At 44.3% G+C, this 21,523-nt stretch overlaps 2 protein-coding genes across 3 annotated transcripts; both read left to right on the top strand.

The window, feature by feature from the left end:
• Positions 1-614: 614 nt before the first annotated feature.
• On the top strand, positions 615-15,182 carry LOC311102880 (intron Large complex component GCFC2-like). 2 transcript variants are annotated; one of them, XM_084144335.1, is made up of 18 exons: positions 615-1,051; positions 1,525-1,620; positions 1,760-1,945; positions 2,267-2,506; positions 3,112-3,221; positions 3,309-3,436; positions 3,594-3,777; positions 3,977-4,100; positions 4,275-4,338; positions 4,467-4,561; positions 4,825-5,024; positions 5,139-5,283; positions 6,850-6,971; positions 11,612-11,688; positions 12,008-12,074; positions 14,215-14,361; positions 14,531-14,664; positions 14,759-15,182. In XM_084144335.1, the coding sequence occupies exons 1-18, from the start codon at positions 721-723 to the stop codon at positions 14,874-14,876; spliced, it is 2,568 nt and encodes an 855-aa protein (XP_084000461.1). In that variant the 5' UTR covers positions 615-720; the 3' UTR covers positions 14,877-15,182. The 2 variants fall into 2 exon arrangements, with proteins under 2 accessions (XP_084000461.1, XP_084000460.1); XM_084144334.1 differs by having other exon boundaries at positions 619-1,051; positions 11,996-12,074.
• Positions 15,183-15,593: 411 nt separating this feature from the next.
• Positions 15,594-16,437, top strand: pfn4 (profilin family member 4; the record flags this gene model as incomplete). Its single annotated transcript, XM_084144497.1, has 3 exons — positions 15,594-15,710; positions 16,040-16,174; positions 16,288-16,437. 3 exons carry the CDS (start codon positions 15,594-15,596, stop codon positions 16,435-16,437), a joined length of 402 nt encoding a protein of 133 aa, XP_084000623.1.
• Between the last annotated feature and the right edge of the window lie 5,086 nt (positions 16,438-21,523).

Here is a 21,523-nt window from a genome sequence, read left to right as displayed (position 1 = left end):
AGTAGAGTGTTGGAGGCTATTTTGTAAATGACATCGCCGAATTCAAGGATCGTTAGGATAGTCAGTTTTAAGAGGGCATGTTTGGCAGCATGAGTGAAGGAGGCTTTGTTGCGAAATAGGAAGCTGATTCTAGATTTAACTTTGGATTGGAGATGCTTAATATGAGTCTGTAGGTGGCAGTAAATCGCCAACCTTGTCTTTATACATGTTCAAACAACACACTCTAGGTGAAAGTATGCACCCTTTCAGTTTGTTTGCCAACACATAGAAGTTGTAGAATAAGGAAATTGACTAGGCCTACTTAAAAATGGAAATGGCCTCAATGGCTCTCACAGATGGCACAATGCGTCAGATACAATGATGCGATGTCTATCTAAGTCTATGGGTATTCCACTCGTTGGATCAGCTAAAAAGGAGGACTAGGAAACAATAATAAGAAAACACTCTTACTGTTTTTCCATAAAAAAAAATTCATAGTGTTTTTATTCTATTGTGATTAATCACATAATACTGTAACTATCACATAATACTATCATCATTTCAGTGATTGGTAAAATATTGATATAATTAAAACGTCGTTATTATGAACATGAACGTACACCACCCCCGAGTACCCAAAATGCATTTCGAGAGGATTGCCGACAGATTTACTTCTTCTCCAATTTATTTCCGATTTACCGTATTGCGCTTTATTTACATGGCGATCCCCCTGCCCTGAAAATGTTCAACAAGAAACCGCGAAGAAACTTCAGGCAAAGGAAAGGAAAATCGAGCGATGAAGATGAACAGAAGAGCGGAGAGGGTGATGGAAGTGAAATACAAGCTACCGCTTCTAGCATAAAGCCCTCCAAGTTGCCGCAGAACCGGGGGATCTCATGCAGTTCCAAGCGGGAGGCGATGCCGCCCAACTCGGACTCGAGTGGTGCTGAAGACGCGGTAGAATATGGGACTAGTGGGCCTTTCGTTGGCACTAATCCGCCTCACAGTAAAGAGGACAAGGATGGACGGAAGAAGAAAGGAAACGTGCTCAGCTTCTCTAATGAGAAAGAAGGTAAACGTTTTGTTATGTAAGTGCACAGGCCACAGGCGTATTTCAAACGTCACTAACTGACGGTAAGGTGGGTGCATTGCGTAAATTCATCTGTAAAGTGGCTTCCCCTCCTTGTGCCCTTAATTTGTACTGTCTGAAAAGTGAAAACACAGGACTGGTGGCTGCAGCAATATGGGTCATGTCTTCCATGAATTCCCTATCCTTCACCTGGCCTGTTCTCTAGTGCAGGTGGAGGGGAGGAACGAGGAGAGGGGTTAATCTCAATAGTTTTTCCTTGATTCCTTGCGTTCTCGCTCCTTTTCTCTTTCTCAAAACACATTGGAAGAGAAGATCAGAGGGGAGGGACCTCAGATCTTCTGCTCCAATGTGTTTTGAGAAGGAGACGAGGGAGGACATGAGGAATCAAGGAAATACAATTGAGATTAACCCAGTTGCGTTATTAACTGTTTTTAACTTTCTCTTCCCATTTGAAGGATCTGAGTTCAAACTAAAGAAATCGTCAGATAAAGCTGTGGTCTTCCAAGCCAGGAGGAAGGAGGCTTCCCCTGTCAAGACCTCCCGGCCTACTGGTGAGCACAACGTTGCCGTTTATTGTCAGATCGTTTATAACCATAAATGATCTAGAGATAAAACATGTTTCTGTAAATACACACCACTGTTAAGGCTACATGATTGATCTGTCTAACCATGTCTCTGTGTTGACCCCAGCCAGGAAAGATGTGACTGTGGTTGCGTCCCCGAGAGAGAGGTCCGATAGCGATGTGTCCGGAGAAGAACTGTCACCAGAGAGTGACGGAGAGGGAGGTGCCAAGTCAACCACATCCAGCTCTGCCTCCTCCATGTCTTCCAGGTCCTCCAGATCTTCCAAGTCCTCCACTCAGAAACAGAAACCAGGTCAGTCTCACAGATAGCTAGGGCTCCATAGAAAAGGTTATAATTAATCCAATGCCAAAAATGTGCGACAGCCAAATGCTGATAAAGTCTGAGTGGCTGGTAAGTTTTTTTTTTTTTAAGTCCTTCAGCTGGTAGACCCAAAAGTTTGTTTCAGGATATGAACAAAATCAAAGGGCTCAGAAGAGTGAGTTTATTGTCTTAACCAGCCTGCAGCTACACTGGCCCCTTGCAGGGTAAGATGGTCCACCCCTGCCTGGTCTACACAGAGACCGGCAGATAGGCAGCATTCTGAAGAGACATCCCTTGTGTTGTTGTGTGTAGTGGTGATCCCAGACGCAAGAAGGATCCAGGCGGCAAGAAGGCAGCGTCAGGCAGCCAGAGCCCAGAAAGACTACATCTCCCTGGGGAGAGACGGGGAGAGCTCCCCCCGGACCCCAGACCAGGACCTGGAGGAACACACCGAAGAAGAAGATGATGATGATGAGCCAGACGACCATGAACGCAGGATTGAGTTTGCCCCGCGGTCCAAAACCATCAGGGAGAGGATAGCAGAGAAGATGGGTGAGAGGAGGAGGAGGGAGTGGAGAGAATGCAGGGTCTATTGTTTTGTGGTCTTGGGCAACAGGTTTTTGATTTAGTTTTAGTAATGAATAATAAACAGCCAGTTTATAATCAAATCCCATAATGATGTATCTGTGGCTTAGAGGAAGGGGAGTGAGAGATGAAGGTTAACTTGTATCATACCTCCTTTGACTGAGTGCTGAAATCTGTTGTCTTTGTTCTCTTTGGTTTTAGTCCTTGTTGTGTTGATACAGGAGGGAGTGACACTGTCTTTCTCTCTGTATATCTGCTCTGTCGCTCCCTCCCTGTCTGTGTTGATACAGGAGGGAGTGACACTGTCTTTCTCTCTGTATATCTGCTCTGTCGCTCCCTCCCTGGCCGTGTTGATACAGGAGGGAGTGACACTGTCTTTCTCTCTGTATATCTGCTCTGTCGCTCCCTCCCTGGCCGTGTTGATACAGGAGGGAGTGACAGTCTGTCTTTCTCTCTGTATATCTGCTCTGTCGCTCCCTCCCTGTCTGTGTTGATACAGGAGGGAGTGACACTGTCTTTCTCTCTGTATTTCTGCTCTGTGGCTCCCTCCCTGCCTGCCCGTGTTGGTACAGGAGGTAGTGACAGTGGTGCTAGTGAGTCTGACGAACAGGAGAGAGAAGACAACAACCTGTGGCAGGAGCAACAGATTGGAAAGGGAGTCAAGAGACACCCTGGAGAACAGGTAAGATACTCACCCCTGTGTCTCACTTACACACACGCTTTCAGTTTCATTCCACCACCGACCGCCTAACTCTGTCTTTCCCCCTAGAGTCCATCAGGCAGTGAGGGCAGTGGCTCTGTGAGGAGCGGTAGTAGTAGACGGAAACAGAGAGTCAACATCCCAGAGTGTATGCCTCCCGTCAGCCTCAGCATGGTGAAGAAGAGGATCACTGGGAAGTCAGTTGGTTCATTCATTCATCCTTACATTGACCTCTCAATACGATATACTTCATGTACTCTAGCTGTAAAAAATAATGTTTGTCTAGTAAATCTAAGCTCCAACCTTTCTCCATCTCTCTTCTCCTCTCCTCTCACCCCTTCCTCTCCTCCCCAGACTGTGTGATCTGAGGGAGGTCCACAGGGCTCATGAGGCAGACCTGAGGAGAATGGAGGTGGACATGGACAGCTCTAGAACCTCTCTGGAGAACCTGGAGAGCGGTTCCTCCGACCGCCAGCTTCGGTTCTACCGGGCCACCAACGCCTACATTCAGAACCTGGTGGAATGTCTCAGAGAGAAGGTCAGAGAACAGAGGGCTTCTGGGTAACAGGAAGTGTCTGTTGGCATGATCTGGTCTTTAAAATGACAAATAGAAGCACAGTGAGATACAATGTGAACATGTGTGATGATGAGACAATGTTAAGGAGGGGTGGGGAGGTCACCCCCCCAGAAAAAAATAAAAATAAGAGTGATTGACTGATTTAATTGATCATCTTTAGGTGGTAGAGATCAACAGTGTGGAGGTGGACATGCACACTCTTCTGTCTGACCAGGCGGAGGTACTGTTGTCAAGGAGACGAGAGGCCATACGACAGGAGTCATCTCGCCTACAGCAGCTCAGCTGTGAGTGTGTGTGTCTGTCTGTGTTTTTGTGTACTCTGATTGTGTGGTCCTAGTCAGTGAAAAGGCAGAATGTTAACCATAGGACTCCTCCTCACACTCTTGATCTGTTCATTTTTTCTGATTAACTGTAGTTGGGTGGATTTCTAAACGTATTATCGCTCTCTCTCACTCTAGATGCCACTGATCCACAAAGTGAAGGAGACTCAGGCGAAAGCGTGAATGAAAAACCGAGTAAAAGGTGAGTGAGAATACTCCCTTTAGTAGTTACACATCGCTTTAGCGTTTCACCATTCACCAGTCACAATATTACATGGTCATTTCCACCACTACATCCTCATCTACTGTTTGATCTGATTATCCATCCAGTGAGTCAGGAGAGCCAGGTGAGGAAGACTATGGTAGCCTGCCGGCCGACAGCGAGCCTTCCCCTGAGGAAGAGGCAGAACTGCAGAGGGAGAGAGGTGAGAGGTGTAGCTGTCTTGGGTGAGGACAAATGTCCTCCACTTACCAAACGTGTGTTGGTGACTCCTTGATTTCAGCCCAGTATATAATTCCCAAATGGGTTTCTGCAATAAAGAAAAATACAGCAAACTATTTAATTAGTTTATTTATCTAAAGATTTGCCATCCCATTCCTTACAGAGTTAGAGCGAACTCTCTAAACCATACAATAAAAGACAGCGTTTCCACTCTCGCATCTCTTTTTCCCCTCCTGTCTAATTCAGCGGAGATCCTGAGCAGGTCCCAGGATGTGTTCTGTGACGTGCAGGAGGACTTCTGGGAGGTGAAGAAGGTTCTGTCTCGCTTCAGCGAGTGGAGAGAAGCCTTCTCTGAGTCCTACCACTCGGCCTACATCAGCCTCTGTCTGCCCAAACTACTCAACCCACTCATCAGACACCAACTTTTAGGCTGGAGCCCCCTACAGGTACAGCACACTCAGTACAAAATCCGTACAGGACGTCACACAGTTCATTTCTTTGTGTGTATTTTGACGTACCTGTGTATTTTGTGTCGTATAATAATGATCTGTGTGTATCAGGCTGCAGGAGAGGACTTTGAGGCTCTGCCGTGGTTCTCCGCTGTAGAGACATTCTGTCACGGACTGGGTTACCAGGAGGCAGAGCACACGGACAGGAAAACACTGCCTGCTATCATAGAGAAGACCCTGCTGCCCAAGATACAAGGTCAGCATACACACACACACACACACACACACATACAATGCATTCAGAAAGTATTCAGACTTCTTCCACATTTTGTTACAGCCTTATTTTAAAATTGATGAAATTGTTTTTCCCCCCCTCATCAATCTACACACAATACCCCATAATGACAAAGCAAAAACACGTTTTTTGAAAATGTTTGCACATTTATCAAATAACAACAACATTTACATAAGTATTCAGACCCTTTACTCAGTACTTTGTTGAAGCACCTTTGGCAGCGATTGCAGCCTCAAGTCTTCTTGGGTATGACGCTACAAGCTTAGCACACCTGTATTTGGGGAGTTTCTCCCATTCTTCTCTAAAGATCCTCTCAAGCACTGTCAGGTTGGATGGGGAGCGTTGCTGCACAGCTATTTTCAAGTCTCTCCAGAGATGTTCTATCAGGTTCAAGTCCGGGCTCTGGCTGGGCTACTCAAGGACATTCAGAGACTTGTCCTGAAGCCACTCCTGCGTTGTCTTGGCTGTGTGCTTAGGGTTGTTGTCCTGTTGGAAGGTGAACCTTCACCCCAGTCTGAGGTCCTGAGCGCTCTGGAGCAGGTTTTCATCAAGAATCTCTCTGTACTTTGTTCTGTTAATCTTTCCCTCAATCCTGACTAGTCTCCCAGTCCCTGCCGCCACCATGCTTTACCGTAGGGATGGTGCCAGGTTTCCTCCAGACATGACGCTTGGCATTCAGGTCAAAGAGTTGAATCTTGGTTTCATTAGACCAGAGAATCTTGTTTCTCATGGTCTGAGAGTCCTTTAGGTGCCTTTTGGCAAACTCCAAGCGGGCTGTCATGCGCCTTTTACTGAGGAGTGGCTTCCGTCTGGCCACTCTACCATAAAGGCCTGATTGGTGGAGTGCTGCAGAGAAGGTTGTCCTTCTGGAAGGTTCTCCCATCTCCACAGAGGAACCCTGGAGCTCTGTCAGAGTGACCATCGGGTTCTTGGTCACCTCCCTGAACAAGGCCCTTCTACCCCGATTGCTCAGTTTGGCCGGGCGGCCAGCTCTAGGAAGAATCTTGGCTTGGTTTTTGCTCAGACATGCACTGTCAACTGTGGGACCTTATATAGACAGGTGTGTGCCTTTCCAAATCATGTCCAATCAATTGAATTTACCACAGGTGGACTCCAATCATGTTCTAGAAACATCTCAAGGATGATCAATGGAAACAGGATGCACCTAGCTCAATTTCCAGTCTCATAGCAAAGGGTTTGAATACTTATGTAAATAAGGTATTTCCGTTTTTGATTTTTTATAAATTTGCAAAAAAGTCACCTGTTTTTGCTTTGTCATTATGGGGTATTGTGTGTAGATGTATGGGGGGGGGACAATTTAATCAATTTTAGAATAAGGTTGTAACATAACAAAATGTGGATAAAGTCAAAGGGTCTGAATACTTTCCGAATGCACATATGAGATGAGTAAAGCAGTATGTAAACATTATTAAAGTGACTAGTGAAAGTTTTCAATGTTGTCATGAGTGGGCCTGTGGTTTTTACTCAGGTTTGTCTCACTTTAATGTGCCTCCCTCCTCCTTCCAGGTTTTGTGGAGTTGGTGTGGGACCCTCTGTCCAGCCGTCAGTCTGTGTGTCTGTCTGAGTTGTGTTGCAGGCTGCAGGACGACTACTCTCTGTTTGAGGGAGAGCAGAGCAAACCGGTCAAGGTAACAGTTAAAACTCCTTCTACAGTGCAGAGCCTGAGTCTAGCAGCAACGCTCCCAGCCAGTCACGTATGCAACTCCCCACCGGAGACAGGTTTTCAATGTCCACCTTTCCTACTGTTCTCCCCCTCTGTTTCCAACGCAGGTTGACGTTTATTGTCACGAGTCTTGTCCTGGAGGCAGAACTGAACGATTGTCTTAAATAGGCCAGTTGCAGAATTTGCCTATTTAATTTAAGGTTAGGCATTAGGGTTAGCAGTGTGGATATATATATATATATATATATATATATATATATATATATATATATATATATATATATATATATATATATATATATATATATATATATATATATATATATATATATATATATATTGAACAAAAATATAAACGCAAACATGCAACAATTTCAAAAATTTTACTGAGTTACAGTTCATATAAGGAAATCAGTCAATTTATATAAATTAATTAGGCCCTAATCTATGGATTTCACATGACTGGGAATACAGATACTAAGCTAAGGATCCTGTCATGGAACAGCGCCGGAAGAAGATGGCTGCCGTTTTACAGCCCTCTAACCAATTGTACTACTATGTGTGTTTTTCCGCGTTATTTGTAATTTATTTTGTACATAATGTTTCTGCCATCGTCTCTTATAACCAAAGAGAGCTTCTGGATATCAGGACAGCGATTACTCACCTCGCGTTGGACGAATACTTTTTCTTCAACGAGGCGTTCGCGAAGGATATTCTACAGACTCCCGACAAGGCCCAGATCCCCGTCATTCGCGTGAGGAAGAGACGGAGATATCGTGGACGCAGATCCGGGTGCCTTGTAAGGATCCGACGGCGAACGAGTAAACTGCCTCTCCCATCAATCCTATTAGCCAATGTTCAATCTTTTGAGAATAAAATTGACGATTTAAGATTACGGTTATCCTACCAACGGGACATTAAAAACTGTAATATCTTATGTTTCACGGAGTCGTGGCTGAACGAAAACAATGACAACATTCAGCTAGCGGGCTATACGCTACATCGACAGGACAGAACTGCAGACTCTGGTTAGACAAAGGGTGGCGGTCTGTGTATATTTGTAAACAACAGCTGGTGCACAAAATCAAATACTAAGGAAGTCTCGAGGTTTTGCTCGCCTGAGGTAGAGTATCTTATGATAAGCTGTAGACCACACTATTTACCAAGAGAGTTTTCATCTATATTTTTCATAGCTGTCTATTTACCACCACAAACCAATGCTGGCATTAAGATTGCACTGAAAGAGTTGTACAAGGCCATTAATCAACAGGAAAACGCTCATCCAGATGCAGCGCTCCTAGTAGCCGGGGACTTTAATGCAGGGAAACTTAAATCCGTTCTACCTCATTTCTACCAGCATGTTAAATGTGCAACCAGAGGGGAAAAAACTCTAGACCACCTTTACTCCACACACAAAGACGCATACAAAGCTCTCCCTCGCCCTCCATTTGGCAAATCTGACCATAACTCTATCCTCCTGATTCCTGCTTATAAGCAAAAACTGAAGCAGGAAGCACCAGTGATTCGGCTAATAAAAAAGTGGTCAGATGACGCAGATGCTAAGCTACAGGACTGTTTTGCTAGCACAGACTGGAACATGTTCCGGGATTCTTCAGACAGCATTGAGGAGTACACCACATCAGTCACTGGCTTCATCAATAAGTGCATCGATGATGTCGTCCCCACAGTGACCGTACGTACATACCCCAACCAGAAGCCATGGATTACAGGAAACATCCGCACTGAGCTAAAGGGTAGAGCTGCCGCTTTCAAGGAACGGGACTCTAACCCGGACGCTTATAAGAAATCCCGCTATGACCTCCGACGAACCATCAAACAGGCAAAGAGTCAATACAGGTCTAAGATTGAATCATACTACACTGGCTCTGACGCTCGTCGGATGTGGCAGGGCTTGAAAACTATTACAGACTACAAAGGGAAGCACAGCCGCGAGCTGCCCAGTGACACAAGCCTACCAGACGAGCTAAACCACTTCTATGCTCGCTTCGAGGCAAGCAACACTGAAGCATGCACGAGAGCACCAGCTGTTCCGGACGACTATGTGATCACGCTCTCCGTAGCCGATGTGAGTAAGACTTTTAAGCAGGTCAACATTCACAAGGCCGCAGGGCCAGACGGATTACCAGGACGTGTACTCCGAGCATGTGCTGACCAACTGGCAAGTGTCTTCACTGACATTTTCAACATGTCCCTGACTGAGTCTGTAATACCAACATGTTTCAAGCAGACCACCATAGTCCCCGTGCCCAAGAACTCTAAGATAACCTGCCTAAATGACTACCGACCCGTAGCACTGACGTCTGTAGCCATGAAGTGCTTTGAAAGACTGGTCATGGCTCACATCAACAGCATAATCCCAGAAACCCTAGACCCACTCCAATTTGCATACCGCCCCAACAGATCCACAGATGATGCAATCTCTATCGCACTCCACACTGCCCTTTCCCACCTGGACAAGAGGAACACCTACGTGAGAATGCTATTCATTGACTACAGCTCAGCATTCAACACCATAGTGCCCTCTAAGCTCATCACTAAGCTAAGGATCCTGGGACTAAACACCTCCCTCTGCAACTGGATCCTGGACTTCCTGACGGGCCGCCCCCAGGTGGTAAGGGTAGGTAACAACACATCTGCCACACTGATCCTCAACACGGGGGCCCCTCAGGGGTGCGTGCTCAGTCCCCTCCTGTACTCTCTGTTCACCCATGACTGCATGGCCAGGCACGACTCCAACACCATCATTAAGTTTGCCGACGACACAACAGTGGTAGGCCTGATCACCGACAACGATGAGACAGCCTATAGGGAGGAGGTCAGAGATCTGGCCGTGTGGTGCCAGGACAACAACCTCTCCCTCAACGTGACCAAGACAAAGGAGATGATTGTGGACTACAGGAAAAAAAAGAGGACTGAGCACGCCCCCATTCTCATCGACGGGGCTGTAGTGGAACAGGTTGAGAGCTTCAAGTTCCTTGGTGTCCACATCACCAACGAACTATCATGGTCCAAACACACCAAGACAGTCGTGAAGAGGGCACGACAAAGCCTATTCCCCCTCAGGAGACTAAAAAGATTTGGCATGGGTCCTCAGATCCTCAAAAAATTCTACAGCTGCACCATCGAGAGCATCCTGACTGGTTGCATCACCGCCTGGTATGGCAACTGCTTGGCCTCTGACCGCAAGGCACTACAGAGGGTAGTGCGTACGGCCCAGTACATCACTGGGGCAAAGCTCCCTGCCATCCAGGACCTCTATACCAGGCGGTGTCAGAGGAAGGCCCTCAAAATTGTCAAAGACTCCAGCCACCCTAGTCATAGACTGTTCTCTCTGCTACCGCACGGCAAGCGGTACCGGAGTGCCAAGTCTAGGTCCAAAAGACTTCTCAACAGCTTCTACCCCCAAGCCATAAGACTCCTGAACAGCTAATCATGGCTACCCGGACTATTTCCACTGCCCCCCCCACCCCATCCTTTTTACGCTGCTGCTACTCTGTTAAGTATTTATGCATAGTCACTTTAACTCTACCCACATGTACATATTACCTCAACTACCTCAACTAGCCGGTGCCCCCGCACATTGACTATGCAACGGTACCCCCCTGTATATATAGCCTCCCTACTGTCACTTTATTTTACTGTATATATAGCCTCCCTACTGTCACTTTATTTTACTTCTGCTCTTTTTTTCTCAACACTTTTTTGTTGTTGTTTTATTCTTACTTTTTTTGTTTAAAATAAATGCACTGTTGGTTAAGGGCTGTAAGTAAGCATTTCACTGTAATGTCTGCACCTGTTGTATTCGGCGCATGTGACCAATAAAATTTGATTTGATTTGATATGCATCTGTTGGTCACAGATACCTTTAAAAAAAAAAAAAGTTGGGGTGTGGATCAGAAAACCAGTCAGTATCTGGTGTGACCACCATTTGCCTCATGCAGCACGACACCTCCTTCGCATAGTTGATCAGGCTGTTGATTGTGGAATGTTGTCCCACTCCTCTTCAATGGCTATGCGACGTTGCTGTCATGAACAAGCACTGTTCATGACAAACTCTTCACACCCCTCTTGTTGGCGGAGAGAACATTTTGCAGTTTTAAAGCTCATTTTCTTGCAATTCTATACTTTTTGCCATGTCTAATGTGTATTTGTGATATGAGTGACTCCAACATTACTACAAAATCTATGGACAAAAAAGCCTAGCAAACAAAAAATGTAGTTGACATGTGCAAGTAAAACTGGACATTTCTGACAAGTTAAAAAATAGCTCTCTAAGGTATGCAATGACTGACATGACCAGAGCAAAACTGATGATGCACTTCCCAATTTCTAAATTGCACCTTGTGCATTCTACTATAAAAACGTTCAAGAGTAAGTTGAAAGCCCTCGTGGGAACCACTGCTCTAGTCAAGGTTCTAGTCACAAAGAATGTCAACCAGAGAGTTGACTGGCTGGAGTCACAAAATGGGAGAAAACCTTTTGAAACCTAACTACTACCTGTGAGTGTGTCAGAATGTAAATAAGTCTAGTTCTCTCTCTGTCCCTGTCCTGTGTGTGATTCGGTCTTGTCCTGTCCCCTGCCAGGCGTTTGTTGAAGCAGTGAGTGGCAGATTGAGGAGTTCAGTGGATGACGACGTCTTCATCCCTCTCTACCCTAAGAAGTGAGTGAATCCACCCAGAGATGTCTCAATGTGATTTCTTTAAGTAGTATATCTAGCTCAGGGTTGCCCAACCCTGTTCCTGGAGAGCTACCCTCCTGTAGGTTTTCGCTCCAACCCCAGTTGTGATCAATTGATCAACCAGCTAATTATTAGAATCTGGTGTGCTAGATTAGGGTTGGAGCAAAAACCTACAGGACGGTAGCTCTCCAGGAACAGGGCTGGAGAGCCCTGAGCTAGAAATTTCCCATTGGAACTCGTGTTTATGCCAAGCTTGTCATAACGTAGCTTACTTGACCATAACTGCCAGGTGTTTTGGCAGGTTTTTAGACGACAAGTCCTCTCCACAGAGGAGGTTCCGAGACCAGCAGTTCTGGACAGCTGTGAAGGTTCGTAACAACACTCCGTTTAAAATATTGTATTTTTCGATGGTGTGCTTCCCAGTAGTGGATGGTGTACTGTAGTGACCATGTGGCTCAGATAGCCCATTACAACTTCCTATTACAAATGCTAACTCCCGTTCGTTTAAGCTGGTAGCATAGCTAACATACAGAAATCTGTGTTGGTAGTTAAAGTTGTTTTTTTAACTGCAATGCATTTGATTGGTGACAATGACATGCATTATCCATACAAGCATTATCTATTCAAGCATTATACTAAGATTTTTACCTCAACATAGTGTGAAATAGACATGAACAATAGCCTAATGTAGCCTAATTTCTCCCCACGGCGTCTTTCCCCCACACGTTTCCATGGCATTTCAATTATTTGGGTTAAGTTCCATTGACCTATACCGCATCTATGTGGCTCAGTAAGCCCATTACAACTTCTACCAATAGTCAAGTCAAGAGATAGACAGGGCTTTGGTCACAGCTCCTCATGTGCTGGTTAGTGCAGCTACAGTGCATTCGGAAAGTGTTCAGATCCCTTCACTTTTTCCACATTTTGTTACGTTACAGCCTTATTCTAAAATGGATTACATTTTTTCCCCTCATCAAACTACACACAGCACCCCATAATGACAAAGCGAAAACAGGTTTTTAGAAATGTTAGCAAATGTATTAAAAATTAAAAACAGAGCCTCCCGAGTGGCGCAGCGGTCTAAGAGGCGTAACTACAGACCTGGGTTCGATCCCGGGCTTTATCACAACCGGCCGTGATCGGGAGTCCCATAGGGCAGCGCACAATTGGCCAGGCATCGTCCGGGTTAGGGGAGGGTTTGGCCAGGGGGGCTTTACTTGGCTCATCGCGCTCTATCGACTCCTTGTGGCGGGCCGGGCGCCTGCAGGCTGACCTCGGTCGTCAGTTGAATGGTGCTTCCTCCGACACATTGGTGCGGGCGGGTGTTAAGAAGCGCGGTTTGGCGGGACATGTTTCGGAGGACGCATGACTCGACCTTCGCCTCCCGAGCCCTTTGGGGAGTTGCAGCGATGAGACAAGATCGAAAAAGGAAGTAAAACACACAAAAGATAAGGAAAAAAATGAATACCTTATTTTCATAAGTATACAGACCCTTTGCCATGAGACTCAAAATTGAGCTCAGGTGCATCCTATTTCCACTGATCATCCTTCAGATGTTTCTACAAATTGATTGGAGTCCACCTGTGGTAAATTCAATTGACTGGACATGATTTGGAAAGGCACACACCTGTCTAAATAAGGTCCCACAGTTGACAGTGCATGTCAGAGCAAAAACCAAGCCATGAGGTCGAAGGAATTGTCCGTAGAGCTCCGAGACAGGATTGTGTCGAGGCACAGAGGGGGGACAATGCAAATAATCTGGGTAGCCATGATTAACTGTTCAGGAGTCTTATGGCTTGGGGGTAGAAGCTGTTAAGAAGCATTTTGAATGTTCCGAGCTGTCTGTTTAAAATACTAGCACACAGCTCGGACACCCATGCATACCCCACAAGACATGCCACCAGAGGTCTCTTCACAGTCCCCAAGTTCAGAACAGACTATGGGAGGCGCACAGTGCCACATAGAGCCATGACTACATGGAACTCTATTCCACATCAGGTAACTGATGCAAGCAGTAGAATCAGATTTTTTTTTTAAACAGGTAAAAATACACCTTTATGGAACAACCGGGACTGTGAAGAGACACACAAAGGTACAGACACATGCATACATTGTGATATTGTTGTATGGTGGTATTAAATATTTTGTATTGTAGATATGTAGGGGTGTAATAATGTTATATTATGTACTTTTTTATCTGTAATGTAAGTGCTTTAATATGTTTGGACCCCAGGATGTGTATGGGGATCCCTAATAAATACAAATAAGACTGCTGAAAAATTCATCAAATGGTCTATTTACATTGACTTTATTTAGTAAATATTTTCTTAACTCTATTTATTGAACTGCATTGTTGGTTAAGGGCTCGTAAGTAAGCATTTCATGGTAAAGTCTACACCTGTTGTATTTGGTGCATGTGACAAATAAAATGTGATTTTATTATCTCTCTTGCTATTTCTGTAACATCCAGTGCATTGCTTTAGTGGCATTTCTGTCTTTTTTTATCAGCTCCTAGGTAACGTGGGCCAGTGGGATGGTTTGATATCTGAACATGTTCTTAAGGAACTGATGTTGGACAAACTCCTGAACCGCTACCTTATGATGACGCTACTCAACGAAACCCACTCACATGACTCTGTGCACAAATGTAAAAAGGTGTGTAGGTGAATCGCATGTGTCTAATGTTAATGTATTGTCTATGGAGGTTTCAAGGTGTTTGCTTGGGGAATAATTGCTCTGCTTTCTTTGAGATGGCTCAGTTTAGTGGTGTCATTTTAAAGTTTTTCTCAAATTAACAAAGATTTCTCTCTTTCTCTCTGAGCAGGTTGCGGTGTGTTTTCCTAAGTCCTGGTTTAAAGATGTGAGCTCCTGTCCGTCTCAACTGAAGTCCTTCAGTGACCACCTCCTCCAGACTGCCCATTCAGTCTGCAAACAGCAGCCTGACCACCCCAACACACGGTAACTGCCTACCTACCTCAAATGTACTTTTACGATATAGGCATATTCATGTGCCATGGTTTTGATGCTAATGCATGTAATGTGGTTTCTGTAGGGCCGTGGTGAGCGATCTGCTGACTGTTTTGGGAAGCATCCAGGCCTGGGACAAGGTGGAGACTATATCGGACAAATACCATTACAAAGACCTGGTGGACACACTCAACCTGTCCTAGTGTGGCCTACTGTACATCAACCTGTCCTAGTGTGGCCTACTGTACATCAACCTGTCCTAGTGTGGCCTACTGTACATCAACCTGTCCTAGTGTGGCCTACTGTACATCAACCTGTCCTAGTGTGGCCTACTGTACATCAACCTGTCCTAGTGTGGCCTACTGTACATCAACCTGTCCTAGTGTGGCCTACTGTACATCAACCTGTCCTAGTGTGGCCTACTGTATATCATGTCATATCGGTTGTATATTACACAACTGGATTTGTACTTTTTTTGAATAAATAAATATTCGAATTCTGTTAACAGATGTTTGGTCCAGCTGCTCTCCAAACTGTTTTATGTTTGCTTCTGTCTTACCTCTCCAGACAAAAGTAGAGGGCTTGTAGCTTCAACCCCAGGGCAAAAAATGCACCCATCCTTCCTTGTAAAAATGTGTGTAGACTAGGAGCAAACAAATAATTGTGAAGTATGTAATAGCAGTGTTTTTTTTTGGTGTTTTTTTTTATGTACGCAAAATGTATCAAGGATCAATTACAATGGGAACCATTAGCAGACGTATGTTTTCACTGCGATCTCTTTACGCTGGTAACACCCACGGATGGTCTCCATGGAAACGTCGTCTGGTGCGCTGAACGGGAAAAAGTAACAGCAGTAACGTTAACGTTAGTTATTTGAATTTAACAGACATACTATACAATCTTTGACAAAATTGGTTATTATGAACCAATTTCAGAATTTGATAAATGACTGTCTTATCGATACAAAACACGTGGAAAGCGCTGCCATTCTGGTTGCGAAGACTGCAACAGTAACTGCCGCGTCTGCAAGGTTTCAGGCAAGTTCGTCATGTCGCTTTTGTTGTAAAAAAAACAAGGACAATTCAGACATCGCAATCAGCACAATCTAATTCCTGTGTTGACATCCAAGTCAAAGCCGACTTCCCAGGGCCACCCATTGTGTAGCAACTAATTATCTGTCTAATTGTAAGAGGTATTATGTTATGGCGCAATATATTATAATTTTCAGAATTCATGCTTTTCCATTTATGGGGTTGAGGCAGCTGGATTGATCTAAGCAATGGGGAGGTGGATTCATTTTGAAGCCTAAAAAAACCATCTGTCTCCGATCAGATTAATTATGTTACCCTTCATAACGTAACTACAGGTTCTTCCACCACAAGCCCAGATTTTCATAGACTCTTTCAAGCACATGGCATCGACCAGAGAGCAGGGTTTCTACTTCCAAGACAAAGCATACAACTGCGTCCGAGCTGACAGGAACTCCATCTACTGCAAATGTGTCAGTAGGCATATCACAATTTATAAACATACATGTATTATTGCTACAGTTTTGCAGTGCAGTACCTTTTTTGTAAGGGTATGCCTGGTCTGATGGATATTTTTCTCTAACAGGGAACACATGGCTTAATTCTTGTGAAGACTGCTCTGTACGTAATAGTGGCGACATACAACGACAGCATGTACCCCAGCGTGTGTGTGGAGGCCGTTGAGAAACTAGGTAGGGGGGTGTTGTTGGTGCTTCTCACTGCATACTACATTTAATGGAACCACTTTCAACTGCAGGTTTAAAGGCAATGGATTATTGACTATGTACTATTTACAAGTCAGGTATGAGGGATATTTGCTTTAATTGTTTGACTAATATGTAGGCTATATGCATTTCAGCAGTATACCTCAAGGATAAGGGCAAATGAAGCAAGAACTGAGGAGGAGCAGCATTATGATGGATGAAACTGATGAACTGGACTGGTGAAGTCAAGCAGTTGCCTACCGTTCATGTTAGGCCACCTGCTAAGGAGAACAAACATGTTTAGGAGAAAGTCAAAGTGTGTGTTGGTGGTCTTTCTACAAACCTACCCCTGTCCCCTCTCACAGTATACAGGTTTAACCACTAGGTGGTAGTAAATAGTCATAAACCCAGCTGGGGACCAAGAACAGATTTGAGTGCAGAGATTATGGCCAACCCTGCTCCATGAGAACTACTGCGTGTGCTCGCTTTAGTTCCAGCCCTGCTCGAACACACCTGATTCTAGTCCTCAGCTGACAGACACGGTTTTGGGGCTTTGCGGCTAAAGGCCTGTTAAACTGTCTGTGTCCATCGCAGACGTTCTGTTCAAATGCTCCAGTTACTCCAACCAGCTCTGGTGGTAACATGATTAACCTAGCTACATAGTCGCACACACACACACACCCTAACGTAGCCTTGATGAGTGTTTCAGAGCTGAAGCTGTGTAAATTCATTTCCTCATGAGAACAAATAAAGGAAATCTGTATCCGAGTCAAAACATCAAAGATCCACCACCATATTTTACAGTAGGGATGAGGTATTTCCTGCATATGCATTGTTCTTTCAAAGGCCAAACCCACCATGTTCAAAGAACAACATTTTCATGTCATCTTACCATAGCACTGCCTGGAGTTTGATAAATGGCATTGCCACTTGTATTAGAACCGTTGCTATGGTAATTTGACATGAAAATAGAGCTCTGGCCACACATTATAGCAGTGGGTTTGGCCTTTGAAAGAAAAATGCATATGCAGAAAATACCTCATCCCTACTGTAAAATATGGTGCTGTATCTTTGATGTTATGAGGCTATTTTACATCCACTGGTCCTGGGGCCCTTGTTAAGGTCAACGGCATCATGAACTTTACCAAGTACCAGGACATTTCAGCCCAAAACATGGTTGCCTCTGCCAGGAGGCTGAAACTTGGCCACAAGTGGATCTTCCAGCAAGACAATAACCCCAAGCATAAAATAATAATAAAACATGTTAAAGCATACAATATAGCTCAGTATTTGTATTATTGATTTTATACAGTCTTTTTTGCTCATCTTTATCAAGGGATCCAATAATTCCAGACCCCACAGTACATCCTGCAGAGAGACAAAGAAGAACGCATGGTAGCACACTGTTGCTGCTCTCTCTGTCACATGCTGTTAGGGCTGCTGTGCTTTTAAAGATGTGTGACCTTTATTGTCCAGTTCTGGTTGAAACCTCTAAAAATGGAGTCTGGGCGGTCGCAAAGAATCAGTCGTCTGTCCATTTTTTCTCACACAGACATACACTCTTGAGACGTCGCCTGAATTTCTCAGAGAGGATTTGTGCTTGTGTCAGCCTGTATGATTGGTTAGAGGAGAGATCTATTTAACATGGAGAACAACATCAGAGCTATAGAGAGCAAGCATAGAGTACCACAGTATGAGTCATAATACCCATAAAACCCTGTGGTCAAAAAAGGAAATGGTTCCAATCATTTTTCCACCATTCATTTTAGAAACACTTAAAATAATTGCTGTGTTTTGATAACCGTGTAGATCTCTCTAGGACAAGATTACTTTTAACAATATATTCGCCTGTATTTACCCCCCAAAAAATCATAAAGAACTACAAATGCCATGATGATCTGGACGAGACTGCCGAATCGAGGCAAAGGTAAGAATCTCTGGATTAACTATGTAATGTTAGCTAAATTTAGTAATTAATAAATTGGCTACATTTCATGGTTATAAAATGTCACGCCAGGGTAAGCCTACACAAAACACAGCCCTTATTTAAAGTGTTTCTAAAATCCCCTATGGGAAAAATGAATGGTGCAAAAACGATTGGAACCATTTCTCTGTTTGACTTCTAGGTTTTATGGGTATTATGACACCTCCACTGTTGGGCTCTTTTATCAACACAACTCACAGAAACATAGATATTTTGTAACCTGAAGGCAGATTATTTTTTTGTGTTAGTGGAGAATACTCTTTCACAAGGGAGAAACAGCAGTGAGACAGTGGATGAAAGGTTACGTAATGATCCTCCAATGAGATTGAGGCGCAGAGGAGGACTATGGGTAAATGAGGGGCAGCAGTGCGCACTAACAACTCTGTAGTGTCCTGCACCCCGTTACGTCTGCATAATGACAACTCTCAAGTGCACTCCATGACCCACTTATCAGAGAAGTGTTTACTTTTGAGAGCACTCCAACATTGTGCAGCATATGATGTGACTGAAGTTTCTCACTGTAATTTTAACACAGGGGTGGGAAACCCTCCTGGAGAGCTACACGGTTTGCTCCACCCCTGCTCCAACAGCAGCTACCTTGTCTGTAACTTGAAGACTGATGTTAGTGGATGCCAAGCTTTTAGCTCAGTGGGCTCACACAGTCTTGAGTCGTGCAACCAACTGCCATGTTCATTATATTTTATATTTTTATCAACATTGCTAAGGGTTGTTTGTTGATATGTGCTGGAGAGAAAGGGAGGTGTATTTTCCCTGACGTGGCCTCTCTCTCTGCATGCTAGTCTTGGTTGGTTTGTGTTTTTGGCTCAGAGACAGTCCCTTCATTATTTTTTGAGATGTGTGTGTTACATAAGCCGTGCTCATGCACAGTCATAATCTAATCATTCCCATGACTGAGTCAGCAGGAGCAGAGACCCAATCTGCCTCTCCTTCTCCCCTCTTCTAGTCTCTCTATCCCACTCGTTCTCTCACTTTTTCTGGGAGTCCCTCTCCTAATCTAGACATTAATGAGCAGATTAGTTAATACACACACACACACACACACACACAGAGAGAGAGAGATAGGATAGTCAGAGGCACACAATAACTCTGTTCTCACACAGAGGACTGAATGTCTGCTCGGTTGGCAGGTCAATAGGTAGGAAGTGATAGGGGGTTGTGTGGTGGTTGTGTTCTCTAAAAGGTTGTGGGAGAGTTGTGTGCGTTTATTGATCGAGTCAAAGTTGTGTAGGCCTACAGTTATGTTGTTGTTCTCCAGGGAAAAGGTTGTCTTTGTATGTTGTGTCTAAGGTCTGCAACAATAAATTATGCAGTCAGCAAACTTTTTATTCAACAGAGTGAAAGACATGTCATGTACCTTATCATTATCATCTAACACTGATAGCATTTGATTGGCTCATTCAGATGCTTTGATCATTGTTGCAGCTCTCAAACACACAGACACACACACGCATACATAAGTAATGCAGTATGAGGGATCTTCACGGCTCATAAAAGCAACAGGAAGCATATTAACAACGGTCAAAGTAGGGTTAGAGGTCAAAGTAGGTCTGCTCCTAGGTGTGTGTGGTCGTGGCAGGGGGGCTGTTCAGCCCACTTTGGTCAACAGTACTACTCCTAATAGGAGCGGGAACTATGGACAGGATTCTTCAATGAAGTGTTTGTTGTCTCTCACAAATAGTTCTCATGCACTTTTTGTCACTTGAGAAATACTGCACCAAATGTCTTAGTTAGATGTAAAATTGTGCGACTTCCTCTGCAAAAACGTCAAAATCAATGACAGATTTCTTGATTTATCTTAGATGAATTCTGCCTATTTTGAAGAAGTGTTACTGGGTATGTTGTTTTGCTACGGTGGCGCAAGAGACAAACGTAATATTGGCAAATTCCTAGTCAAAGCTGAATGAAATTCCCATGCCATACTCACTCCTCTCTCTATTTCTCTGTCTCGCTCCCTCTCTCTTTCACCCTCCCTTCCTTGGTTCTCCAATCTTATTCGCTTGTCTCTCCTCTCCATAGCAATATCCAAAGCGCTACCCCCACCCTACCCCGCTTCTCTCTCTCTCTCTCTCTCTCTCTCTCTCTCTTTGTCTCTCTTTGTGCCACAGTGTTGCTCTCTCTACTCAGTGTAGTCAGGTTGAGTGGTAAGAGGGGGAATGTATAGTGGAAACGATGGGTTTTACAGAGTGTGGGGAGATGAGATTGTGAGGTTTTTTTTAGGAAGAAGAGTGCGGAGCAAGAGTGTGTGTGTGTGTGTGATTGAGTGAGTGTGAATGTCCGTGGGGGTGAGCTTCTCTTGTGTCACATTCCAGCTTCCAGGGCTCGACCCCTGCCTGCTGAGAGAGACGGACCTGGAAAACTTTGGAAAATCGTTCTTGGAAAACTGTGATTGGAAAAACTCTTAAAGTCTTTTAAAACCGTCCCTGTATATCTTTGTGACTTCAAACTGTTGCTGGGAAAATAGTAATCTGTAGGAGTGACTCCCTCACTGCTGCTGTTGTTTTTGGGTCTCTGGGATTTGGATAGTGGTCTCACTGGAGCCACGCTGACGCACTCCGGATTACTACGGCTCAAAAACAGGAGGAGTGGAGGGAAGAGGAGAGGAGGGGAGAGAACATGGAACTTCAAACGTGTTTCATTGGAATGGATTTATAATCTGGATCATGGATATGTAAGTATGAACAGTACTAGAGTCTTTAGTCAACAAGCAACTACGGTCTTTTCTATATGTAAATGGCATTCTTAATATAAATCAATCTGGCTTTAGATCTAAATATAGCACTACTAGCGCCACAATGCTTGTTGTGAATGATATTGCAAATACCTTGGACAATGGAAAAAGTTGTGCTGCCATGTTTATTGACCTATCCAAAGCTTTTGACACTGTTGATCATGGAACTCTGTTAAATAAGCTGTCTTCGATTGGACTGGGCTCTGATGTTTGCTTATTGTTCAATAATTATCTCCATGAAAGAACCCAAGCCATCATGGCAGACGGTATCAAATCTGAGTTTCTAGAGCTTCAAAAAGGTGTCCCATAAGGCTCAGTACTCACTCCGCTATTGTTTAACTATCTATATTACAGTTTTTTACAATCACTTTGGCACTAATTTCAG

The sequence above is a fragment of the Coregonus lavaretus genome (genome assembly GCF_964263955.1).
Source record: "Coregonus lavaretus genome assembly, chromosome: 27".
Classification (NCBI taxonomy): Eukaryota; Metazoa; Chordata; class Actinopteri; order Salmoniformes; family Salmonidae; genus Coregonus; species Coregonus lavaretus.
The sequence above is the reverse complement of the archived record's forward strand: the minus strand, read 5'-3'. Positions and strand labels throughout refer to the sequence as shown.

Coding starts and splice junctions, on each gene's coding strand:
- LOC311102880 (XM_084144334.1), top strand. CDS start 721: ATGTTCAACAAGAAACCGCGAAGAAACTTCAGGCAAAGGAAAGGAAAA. Junction 3,222..3,308: donor AGAGACACCCTGGAGAACAG/GTAAGATACTCA, acceptor CTTTCCCCCTAG/AGTCCATCAGGCAGTGAGGG. Junction 4,562..4,824: donor AGAACTGCAGAGGGAGAGAG/GTGAGAGGTGTA, acceptor TGTCTAATTCAG/CGGAGATCCTGAGCAGGTCC.